This window comes from Caloenas nicobarica, chromosome 1, assembly GCF_036013445.1.
Source record: "Caloenas nicobarica isolate bCalNic1 chromosome 1, bCalNic1.hap1, whole genome shotgun sequence".
Taxonomy (NCBI): domain Eukaryota; kingdom Metazoa; phylum Chordata; class Aves; order Columbiformes; family Columbidae; genus Caloenas; species Caloenas nicobarica.
The window spans coordinates 36,294,538-36,307,011 of NC_088245.1; the positions used below are offsets into that span (position 1 = coordinate 36,294,538).

The following is a 12,474-nucleotide window of genomic DNA, read 5'->3' on the forward strand; positions in this document are numbered from 1 at the left end:
CCAAAAAAGGTTCAGACAATTGATCTTCTGCATTGCAAGTGATAAAAAAGTTTGGCAGCGTTTTAGCATATCAAGCTCTGGCTGGCCAAAGCTCCATCTGATGTTTTCTAGAAAAGGAATATATATGCTAATTTATTCTCCATGATAGATATTGTCCTTAGAAACAAATGCAGAACAGACATGTCCTTGGCTGCTGTGTCCTGATGCATCAGTTAAATCTAGGAATTAGGGAAGAAAACAGAAGCAAAACCCTTGAAGTGGAAAGCAACCACTGTGATACACCAGCCACCTCAAACCATCACCTCTGAGGGCCCATCGAGCTGGAAATCTAACGTCTTGTCCACAACCTCAACCATTAAAACTGACCCAGACTTCTGGATAAATAGAAACAGATTGCTTCTCCTCTGCTTAGGAGATCAATGCACACAATTTGATGGAAAACAAGACGCCCTTGGGCAAACACCCTGCAAGAGGAAATGGATCCTTATTTAGAAGGGCTCTGATTTAGATAAATGTATGGTGATAGAGCAATTCCCTCACCATTTTGTTGTCCTGAGGCAAACAACTAAAGAGGTAACTGATGCACTAGCTGTGGGATATGGAGCAGGTAAAAGATTCTGAATCTTTTATTCAGGACAAAAACATACCCACCATTTTCCACTTCCAGCCAGAAGTCAAAAAGAACAGCAGGGAGAGATAGCCTCATCACAGTCTCCACATGCTTTATGTTTGGCACAGGCCACCTCTTTCAGGGACAACACTGAGATGAATTCAGACTTGAATTTTCAAGTCACAGTTCAAGCATTTATTCCAGAATAACTGCTTACAGCTAGGCATATTTGTGCTAAATTGGTGGTATTTTTTGCATTGACCACATTAGAATCTGTAACTGGATCAACATGTGCCCTACACTTCAGGAAATTCAGAAAAATCAACAGAAAAATCAACTCTCTTCTCCCCCCTGCCATATGCCAGAGTTAACAGAGTTCACACACCAGTACTGAAAAACAGTACATTGAATCAAATCTGCCATCCGTTTAGACTTACCCAAGCTCTTCTACCTTACTCATTATTCTATATTTAAAATTTGCGTTCCTTCTTATTTATCTTTCTTCTAATGCCAAACAGTATTAGCTATGCAATAACCATTTTGAATAAGGTGAAGTGCAATGCACAGATTCACAAATGAGGTATGAACTGATATACAGAATTATCTCTTCGTTTAATTTTTAACCATTCCAATCCTGTATGCATCCCAACATTCTGCTGGTGATTTTGACTGGAAAAAACACAGTAAGCAGAACTTCCACTGAGCTTTTTGACATGGCTCTCGAGTTCATTTGGAACCCCTAGTGTGCACTAATAGTTATTTTTCCCTCTTCATGCTTTACTTGGTATTTATCAACACGAAATTTTATCACTGTGATGCCCACTCATGTAAAACACTTAATTCTTTGCAGCTCCTCACAGTCCTTCTTGCTCACCAGGAAAAGAGCTCTACTGTCATCTGCCAATGCTGCAACACTAACCAACTGGGGGAATGAAAAACAACTCCCATGAACCTGGAGAAACCCTGTCTGCCTTCCAACCATGATGAAAGAATTCTGCTCTTACCCTCCTCTCAGGAAGTTCTTGGCACATTGTATTTCTGTAGCTCTCCCCCAAATTAGAAGTTGTTCATGTGGTGGTGCTTTTGTTGCTGTTGTTGTTTGTTTTGTTTTTTCCTCCAATAGCATCTCATATCTTGAAAAAGACCTTTTGGAAGAATGGCTTCATGAAGCCATTCTTTACTGATGCCTTCAGAGACATCCAGGAGTTTAATAAGAAAAGTGCCTTTGCAGAAACTGGGAGAGTGTCTCATGATCTTCCAAGTGTTTTGCTGTTTAAGTCCTAAGTTGATCCAATGTTCTCATTCTGTTCCTATTCTTTTGCTCATGCCTGCAGACTTTTTAAAATGTGAAGTCATCGTTCTCAGGGTGAGACTACATATTCTACTAGCAGCTGTTCAAGATGATGGACAATGATGGTTATTCCCATATTAACATGTTCTGCACAAACACCCTAGATAATATTAAACTTAGATCATTATTCTGCCATTAAAACATCATTATATTTATGGTCTATAAAGTATGGGAGAAACCAGAAGCATATGGAGTTGCAGTTGTGTGTGAGCATCCAAGTCTCCAAACTTACAAGAGTTCAGACTTTTTAACCCTCTCCATTCTTTCCCTTATTGAAAGGACATTTGCTAAGGATGCTAAAACACAAACAATATGGAAGTGAAGACCATTGGCATATATAGGGCCTTTGCCTTTATAGGTCACACACAGAGCCCACAACAGCAAGGACTAGGGCTTCTCTGAGTGGGAGTCAGTTGAGAAGGAGCCTCTTGAACCAACACAAAACAATGAAGACATGTAGCCAGAGACAAAAAACTCATCGCTCTTCCTGTCTTCACTTAATTAAGTCAATGCTGTTCATTTAAGTCTTTTGATTTTAGGCTGGCTATGACTTTTATTCAGATAGGCCTGTCTCTAAAACAGTTCCTCGAGGGTTACCCAAATCAGGGGTCAGCTGCACTGGAGTATGGGAGCCAGCTCTTCCCTTCTGCAAGGGTTCCTCGGCAAGCAAAGGCATGACAGCCCACTTATCCCGATTCTATAAAAAGCGGCTTCCAAGACAGGAAAGTTGTTAAGCTTTCAGGAAGATCCCCTGGCATGTCTTCTTCCCCTTTATGTGTTTGCTGCGCTTTAAGTGCTCACATGTTAAAATGAACTGAGGTCCTGGCTCTGAAGGGAGGTCAACTTATTTAAAACTTTAACTTCTAAAAGAAAAATACATCTGAAAGAAGGGAATACCTTTCCTTTGAGTACGCAGGCATACACCTCCATATTTGATGCAGTTTACACTAATCAAAGACATGTACAGAGTAGGCATTGGTTGGGGAGAAGGCTGACTCCATGCTGAGAAGGACACATTCTTACCAGCCAGTCATGTTGAAGTCACGGTAGAGCATCCTCTTTCCAACTTCCTTGCGCTGCACCCTCCGTGGAAACTCTAAATGTGTGAACTCATTTCCCAGCAAGTGGGGCTGCATGTAAGCCTGTGGGCAGAAACCAAACCACATGAACATCATAAACCAAGACATCATCTATTTTTAACGAGGTAGCATTACCAACCCTTCCCACATACAATGTTTTTCCCCGCCCTTTTTAAACAAGGAAGATGAGTAGCTCCATTTCAGCAAACGATGTGCACGTACACCAGTTCTGATGCTGCCTGGTGTCCAGTAGCAGCCCTAGAGGGAGCAGGCTGCTTGCCCTCAAAATCCTTCACTTCTTTTCCCTGCTTCTCAACATTTGGGATCTCTAAGTATGCCTCAGCCACTGGTCCTGAGGGAGTCTGCAGGGCTTTGTAGATCAGAACACATCTCCTTTTCTAAGTCAGCAACCTGTCAGAAGAGAACTATCAAAGGACAAAGCCATGGAACAAGCAGAGACTTGGAGGGGTGCGTGTGGAGTGGAGCTCAAGCTTTTCGGTGCCTAGTTCAGCTATGCCAACAACGCATACAATCTAATACTACTACCACACTTCAATTGTCACTGTCTTGAGAAAAATGTTGACTTTTACCTGCTCAGTGTGCTGCACCCCATCACACAGAGCACTGCAAATAAACATGAGTTGCAGAGCACTTAATTTTCTTGTTTTCTAAAAAAACTTCTTCCGTCATGCAGAACAGACTTTAAGAAAAGCAGCAGCAGTTTTGTGTCACAACCGCAACTCAGGTTTTTGGTGGTGTTAATGTTCAAACATTGCTGCTGTCCTTTCTGGTGTGCTGCTCTGCGGATGCTGGGAGGCCTCCGTGCCAGAGACTCACGTGCCAGAGACTCTGTGCCCAAGGCTCACGATCTCCAGAGCTGATCTAACTCATGAGCACCGCGAGGCTCTTTGTCCACTGCACAAATTTTTGGTTTGGATTTATACACAGATCACCTGACATAACAGGTCAATCCTAAGCATATTGTAAGTCTTCTTTCCAAATTAAACCTCACTCATTTTTCTTTAATACTTACAAAAATAAGCCTTTCACCTTCCCTCCCCAAAGCCACACTGTGAGTGAGCTCTTCTGAAGACACAGTCAAATTGGCTAGGGAAATGAAAAAAGTTGCATTTCTTAACCTTTCTGCAGATAACTCTTTTTCCTTATCCAGCCAGTTAAGGCAATAAAGTCTGTCTTATCTCCAGCACCAGCTGCCGTCAGGGCAGACCAAATGAGCCGGCTTTGGTTTGTGGGTTTGTCATAAATCTAGTGCTCATCAAAGGTGAGCGGCAGGAAGCAGTGGAAGCCCTTATTGATCTACCTGGCAGCTATCATGCAGATAGTTCACAATAAAATATTTCCTGCATTTAAGGGCTGAGCCTGCTCCCACTCAATTTAATAGGAGTTGGATCAGGCTCAGCACATCGCAGCACTAACCTTCCATCAGCTTGCCCCCGTTCCCATTGCCAGACATCCTTCCAGAAAACACCTCGAGCTCGGCTGAAACGGGGCTGAGGGAGATTGCTGTGTGTAGCCAACAAGATTGGATTCTGCTTTCAAGAGGCAGCTTTCAAACACGCAAGTTTGTTCTTGACATTGTGATCCCTTCCTGGAACAGGAGCTCCATCAAATTCTCTCTCCGTGTACAGTTAAGGGAATCACGTTTTTTTCCTGCAGTCTACAGTAAGCCAATGTCCCCTCACCCACCCAAATATTGTTTTCAAGGACCCTCTAATTGGATCACTGCTCCTCATAACACAAATGGCTGAGAAGCACTAGTGATTTTTGAGAAGTCTAGCAGTACTAGTCCAGATGAGGCTTTTATTACTTCCAGAACTCTGGATTCTTTATTTAAAAGTACATGTAAACTTTTTTTTAAAATTTATTTTCATTCCAGTTGCAATAAAGATGGAACATACCTAATGATTTATTTGATGTATTGCTACACACTGACAGCAGAGAGCTGGACTTGTTTTGGTATTTTTTTAATTCTTTCTAGTCTATGATATTGTAAACAATGAAGTCTGTCTGCTCTGAAAGTGCATTTCAGTTCACTTTTTAAATGCACAGCCTATCTTGATTAAATCACTACAAACCACTTCTAGCTAAAGACTACTGTTGCCTGCCTACAAAACAAGAAGCCTTATTTAAAGCAAAAAGCCTCATACCTGACATCAAAATGAAGTTATTTAACCTTTAGATTATGAGATTACTTATTAGGCTAGATCGCAGGTCCAGAAGTAAAAACTTCCAGGCTTTTAGCATTTTTCCCCTTGAAAACAAGAATTTCCTTTATTGAAAAGGTAAAGCGATTGGGAGAGACTGCATTTCATAAAGATTTACTCAGATGGAAAGTCTGAGGTCACAAGTGAAATAAGATTAATAAAGCTGGCAGAGTTACCAGTGGACTGCTAATGTTCAAATAAGATTTCTCTTCCGCAGCCAAGCCTCAATGCCTGATTTACAATCCAGGGATCTTAACTTGATTCTAATATTTTTGGCATCAGTGGAACAGAGGGGAAAGAGCAATTTGGAAGCTTCTGCTGCCTGTGAGCCAAATTCTTATGTGAAGAAATTGCGATTTTTTTAAAAAAAATTCTGTATTTTTTTACCCTTTTCTTTTTAACAGTTATTTTTGATGCTTCACTGGTAATTCTACAGAGAGAAGAACATTCTACTATAAAATTCAGGTGCAACTTCCAGTCAGGTTTGTTGAGAACTGTTCTACATTTACTACAAGGCAAGACTCTTCTCCCTCTCCACCCCAACCAAATTGTGCTGGGCAGTAGAACCAGAAAATACATAAAAAGCAATGCTTTAAAAATCTACAGATCTTTTGAGTAGATAAACAAGCAGACATCACAAAATCCCCTCAAGTGATCAAATGTAAAACAAAAACAGTAAGTGAACCAACTACCAGAATTTTATCTGTGATGAGGCACCATATTTTCCATTTTTTCATTTGTTTAGTCTCGATTTGCAAGAACCTCAGTTCAGAAACACCATTCAGAGAACTTAAAATTTAATAAAAGAGTGACTATCAAACACTTTCTATAGCCTTACGAGGTATGTTCAGACAACATTGTTATTCTGTGTTATGGAACTGGAATATTTTCCATCATTTTTCTTTCAGAAGCTATTACAGCTTTTTGGCATAAATCTGGCATAGTCTGCATCATTTTGGTACTCTGCCATTTTATGGTGTATTTTGTGGCTGGCTGTATTATGTTCAACATTAGTTGTTTAAAATGGAGCCTGCTCAAGGAAATTGTAGTCACGTTTCTTTCAAAAGGCCATTTACTTCCCGCTGTGTTTCCTGGTGATCAGCAAAGCAAATATGAAATCAGACTTACACACTAGTGTGCCAGTTAATTAGGTGGCAGGGAGCACTGCATGTGTCTTATTGTACCTCGATAAGGCTTGCTGATGCCTTTTTCAGCTCCTCCAGCATGCACTGCTATGGGACATCACTGGCACCAGCAGTTTCACTGGATTCTGTGTTATTTTCAAAATTGCTGTTTTCCTCTACATGAACTATATAGAATCATAGAATAGTTTGGGTTGGAAGGGACTTTCAAAGGTCATCTAGTCCAACCCCCCTGCAATATCTTACAACTTTATCCCCTTATCATATTGTGCCATTTTCTCAAATAGGGTATTTTACTATATGGGACTACCGCTCAAAACAGCTTGCACAGCACAATGCATCCAGAAGTTTTGCAAATTACTCAGGTGTTATCATATGGACATGTTTAAGCCAAACAGAGATTAAAACTAAAGGAGGTAGTGGTAGAAGGAAAAAGGGAAATGGGAGCCAAATCCATCCCTAGATTGGTCTCTCCTCTTATGAAAGGTCAGGACTCTGTCCATAAAAGCAGGCATCTCTTTTACCATGGCATCGTGCAATGTTGTCAGATGGCCAAAGCAATCCTACGCTGGGTGATGTGGGGAGCCACAAACTGTAAGAGAATTAAGATGCATCTGACTTGTAACTGAAGTGCTGAACTGACATTTAGGAAATCTAGGTTCATTTCCTCTTCAGGCTTGGGTTCCCCAAGCATCCTTCAGCAGATAAGTCAGTATCACTTAATCCTCACCTGAACAATGAAATAAGAATAGATCCTCTTTGTACACAGGCTCGCCTGGGCTCATGAACCTTTGTTTGAATGGTGCCAAACACAAAGAGCATCCACAGCTCACTGCCACCGATGGCCACTCAGTTTCTACCAGTTGTAAAGCCTGCCCTGGTAGCAGCAGTGCACCGTCTTTGGTCTGAGCTGTGAACTTTTGGGGCACTGCCTGGCTACACGCATGGACATGGTCTGCAGTAACACCATGCTGATCTCACACCACGTCTTCAAAGTGCAACTTTGATAACTAATAGAAATACACCCATCTGCAATACACTCACTCATCATTCATTTTAAACACGTCTTCCAAGGGAATAAGTAACAAAATCTATGCCATTTACTGTTGCAATTTAGACTATCATGACTGAAATTAATAGTCTCCTCAGAAGATGAAAGGAAAATTGCCTCTGGCAGTCATTGCCTGCACAACTGCTGAATGTACCAGAGCAGTTCCCAGTCAATACTGGATTTTGTTCTCCCTCAAGATACACGGATACAGGAAGCCAGGGCTTTCCTGGAGTAGGTGCTGCATGAGCTCTCCTGCCAGAGTGCTAAAAACAAAAGACAGACACAAAAATTCAAAAGATGTGGAGGCTCGTGAACACCCACCGTATGGTGCACTGAACCTCTGCAGAAGCCGAAGGACTCAGGGAACACTGGTGCAAGGCTTTCACGCCTTACATCTTAAGAAGCGCTCTCTAACCGAAAGATCAATTGCCTTCTGCAATACTCTCACAAGTCCCTTGACACAGAAGTCTGCCTCTGCCATTTGGCTCGCCTGCAATCTGCAGCCGTACGCTGTCCTCCCACTGCAAAAAAAACAGTAGGTGCAGGTGAAGACGGAGGGATGACTGCGCCTGCCCAAAAGTCAGAGTCACTGGGTAGTCGGCTTGGTCTTTTGAAGTTGCCATACCAGAGGCCTGTGCCCAAGGCCATTCGTGGATACATGGCAAAAAACCTGCATTGAAATGAGAGCTGGGTAGGGAAAACATGCATTTCCCCTCACCTTGGTTACTCAGCCAGTACTAGGCTGAAGCACAGTTTTGTCTACGACTAGGCTGGAGGACTTCACATGACCCGAACAACTCATTATTCCACAGATTTCTTTGCACATGGAAATGAGGGCCCAGAAAAGAGGACGCGAATCCAGAAGACACCAGTTAACCTAAACCCAGGTCCTGTGTGGCTGAAGCAAGCAATAGGCACTGAAGGCAGAGCAAAGTCCTTTGCCCCGGCTGTGCTAACAGCATCTATGGCACAGGGAGCCATCATTCAGTCGCCTGCAGGCTGTAAATCCAAACCCTTCCTTTGCCTGGGCAGTAACTTCCCCACAATAAACAGTTTTTTTACTAAGTAAAATATTAATGCTAAAATGATTTAAGTGATCTTCTTCCTGTTGTGCAGGAAGGAAGAGCTGTGCAACATGTTTGAAACAAAGAAACTCAGCTTTAACTGCATTTAAGAAAATAAATCCAAAGTAAGTAGCTTTCAGATAAGAACAGCAGAAGAGAGATGTTGATGGTACCACAGACTGATAGCAGAACCTGGGGACAGCCACGGTAAGGAGAATTATTTGGGATCTAATCAGCAAGACAGATGTAACCTCTGGAATGTAATGGTTATGCCCATCTTGTAAGAAATTTGGAGTTGTCTTTTTCTCTTTTTTTTTTTCTTTAAGAAAAAAATCCCCACACAACACTAAAGTGAAAATGTTACTTACGGAATGTTATGTTTGAAATGATCTCTAATTTTGTTTCACGCTCTTGCTGTCTCGCATGTACTTTCTTTGAACATGATACCCATAGCCCTGGCTTATTTTTTACATATAGAATTAGAATAAATAAACAAAAGTAAAAGAATTTTCCAAAGGAAACAGCAGAAATGCTTTTCAGATCAGCTGCTGTTTTCAAATATGAGCCATAAAGGACATCAAAAGAGAAAAAAATCCCTTGTAGGCAATGCTTTATCTCATATTTCCTACAGAAGTAGCAGACTCCCTAGATACCAAAGATACCTTTTATTTTAAAGGCAAACAAATTATTTTAAATATAACTGAACTGTAAATATTTATTAGGCTTTTTTTCCACTTCATTCTCCAAATACGAATACTCCCAAAGCAGTATTTCCTCTGAAATTTTCAGCTTCAGGCCAGTGAACCTGACTAAAAATCAAATCTGACAATTGCAGAAACATTTACAATTTTTCTTTAAAACCTTCCACCCCTGCCTTAAAACACTGGTATATTTGGCCTTGTTTCAAACCACAGTGCTTGGGCCAGGCTGAAGATAAAAGACACCTTAAGAACAGGGAATGCCACTGGCCTTGGCCTGTCCACCTCACATCATGCAAAGCTGACAGGGAGCCTGCCTTGGCTTATGCTGAAATTCCTAGGAGGAAAAAGCAGAAGACCAGAAGAAGCAGAAAAGAAATCTCCAGCCACATCAGGAATGACATTTTGATAAAGAGCCCATCCAACTTCAACCAAGCGATCTGACCATCAATGAAAAACTTAAAGAGGATTGTTTGCACAAAAAATAACATGCATTTTGACTTACGTTTCTTAGGCAGCTTATCAGCCAATGTGACTTGGTGTATAAAGCATTCCACATCTCAGCTAGTCACCCTGTCCCAGCTTTACAGGTGCTGCTACACTAAATAAAACTAGGCTTTCTTCATCCATCCTATCTTGCAGCTACTAATGCTGACTGAAATCACCTCTAAGCTTGATATATTTTCCCTGATCGAGATACTATTGGCATACCATTAGAGCAAATGAATAAAACCCTGCAATAATGTTCACATGCACACAAAGAGCAATCTGTGGTATTTTATACTGTCCCACAGTAAAAATTGGGACGGACTGAAATACCTCTGTGGCTTGTTAGCTCTATGTCTGAGCTCTAGTTATCCAACATCAATGAGCTGCTGAGGGTCTGCAGCTGAACAAGGTACACAAGCACAGCCATGTTAATCGATGGCCTTCACAGAAAAGATCAGACAGCTTTCATCCGGATTTGCACCACCAGGCTTTTCTCCAGGTTTGCTGATGGCTAAAAGACGTACGTGGTCAGTCACTGGTGTTCAGCAGACACGAGGTCCTTCACTGAACCACCGTAACCTTGGATTATCACCAGGCAATGCTTGTCATCAGCAGCACCTGATTTGGTCCTCAGGTCTCTTACCAGGTATTGAAGTCGCTGACGTTCTGTCTCTGGAGTGAATTCTGAAGACATTGGAATGACTTCACCGTTTCGGATTATTATAGCCCTGCAATAGTAATAAAACATCATCAGTACAGAAGAAAAAAAAAAAGATACCCAGAAAACCACTGGGTACAGTTACACTCTTATTCTCTTCAGAGTCACAGTAAAATAAAGCCATTTCTTTGCTACTGAAGTTGTCAGCAAAACAGGATAATAATTCCTGCCCTGCATCCTTTAGGCTGGATAACAAAGTACATTTGTATATGCCAAGTTCATTTCAGAGCTCACAAAAACATCCAAGCAACAAAGGCAAGAGTTATTTCAGTTGATGTCTACAGGGTATCCTTATTAAGTGAAATGCAGGCACCCAGAGGAGATGCTGCAGAATCACTGATTGTAGACAACTCTTTGCAGGTTTTAATCCCAGTTGTGGCTGACACTGTCTAAACTCCCGGCTTCAAATGACTCATGCAAGCACTTTCCAATTATTGATTGGTCATATGTCATGTCAGAACATTTCTACTCCACCAGCAAATGGAAATGCAAAGCAAATCCTGTTTAACACAAATTTAACTAGTTACCTGCCGAAAGACAACAGGTAATGGAATGCCTATAGATCAGCCAGGAAATTTCACATACGCTTCTGCAGATGGCAGAGAGAAAATTCTCTCAAACACCCGCCTTGTGCCTCTTAACAATCTTCTATGCTGCACGCAAAATACAGCCCGATTCTTCCTGGTGTAATGCCTGGTGTAAGGCTGAAACACAGTCACAGGAGGGAAGAATTAAACCAATATTCCTACTGCATTCTGCAGTCGTATTCACTCACAGAATTATGTTTTTTTATCTTTCCATTACTTACTCAGCTCTGTGAGTATAGTAACGCTTGGCACTTTTGAAGAGCTGGATGGACTATGTATCATCCCAAAGACTTTAATACCTGGTTTGGAGCTGTTTCTCAACCATCAATAGATTAATTCAGTGTTTGGACAGTAGCAGTGTACCAGCTCTCCTCTCAAATTTGCACAGAATTTGGTATAGATAAAACAAGTAACTGTCACTTGGATTCCAGTTTCTGTATGTTTAAATGGTCTCCTTTCTGTTATCTTTTCATCCAGTTGATGGAGTATTTACGTGCTAGCTTACTTCTCTTGATAATTTGATCAATTTGCTGGCATTGTCTCTCTGCCAGGTATTCCGATGGCACTGCAATGCAATCAACAAATATGGTAGACTTCACCTCCAAATTCAAAACACAGGCATCTTGGGAAAACTATCCCAGGTACAAACCAGCTTTGTAAAATTAGCGGCATTAGGTAACTTTCCAAGTCTTCCGAATATGATATTGGACTAAAATTGTCTCTGAATTATCATCTACTATCGCTAATATGCAAAAGGAAGGAGCATTATCAAAGAGGAAAGGAATTGCTCCCATTTCTGAGATTCATGTGGCAAAGAACAGACAGCTACAGGATGGCGCTGCTATGGGAAAGGTGGGAAAAGGCTCTAGTGCTGAGGGGAAAACTGCTCTGCTTTGACATTCACTGTTCCTGGACTTGCAGTACTCCCTTGCAAATAATCCTTGTAGAAACTAAAGGTGGCAAGAGTGCAACCTACATACTGAAGGCTCCCACTGGCCCTCCACTGCTACAATTAAAAACAATATTGTGTGCTTGAAATGAGACAGACATGGTGGTTGTAACTCATTAATTTCTTAAGAGAATTTTGCACAGAATTTTTCACGGAAATTTTTCCCTTTTATGGGATCCGAACACATTAAAGACTTACAAAAATGCTGGTCCAATTAAAAAAAATAAAAGTTTGCTGAAATTTTTTCTTTGGATTTCTGAGACAGTCATTTAAAAATGAATTAAGAATACTACCACCTCTTTTCTGCAACAACACCTTTACTTTTATTTTTGCAATTCTGAAGGTATTCAGCTTTGAACTAAATTCATTTACTCAAAATACAGTAGACAGTTTTTATAACCTTTTCATTTGTAATTTGACTCACTGGAGTAGGCCTCCATTTAAGGGAACTGTGGGTGTAGTACAGAGTAAGTACTCTGGCAACAGTCTAGACTAGACTGATCAAAGGAGC

At 41.1% G+C, this 12,474-nt stretch overlaps 1 protein-coding gene across 1 annotated transcript in view; it reads right to left on the minus strand.

The window, feature by feature from the left end:
* PPM1H (protein phosphatase, Mg2+/Mn2+ dependent 1H) overlaps positions 1–12,474 on the minus strand; it is a 134,333-nt gene that overhangs the window by 25,973 nt on the left and 95,886 nt on the right. The window contains exons 5-6 of the mRNA XM_065651531.1: positions 10,353–10,437; positions 2,985–3,103 (exon numbers count right to left, since the gene is read on the minus strand). Coding sequence (XP_065507603.1) covers positions 2,985–3,103; positions 10,353–10,437 — 204 coding nt within the window. The remainder of the gene's footprint in view (positions 1–2,984; positions 3,104–10,352; positions 10,438–12,474) is intronic.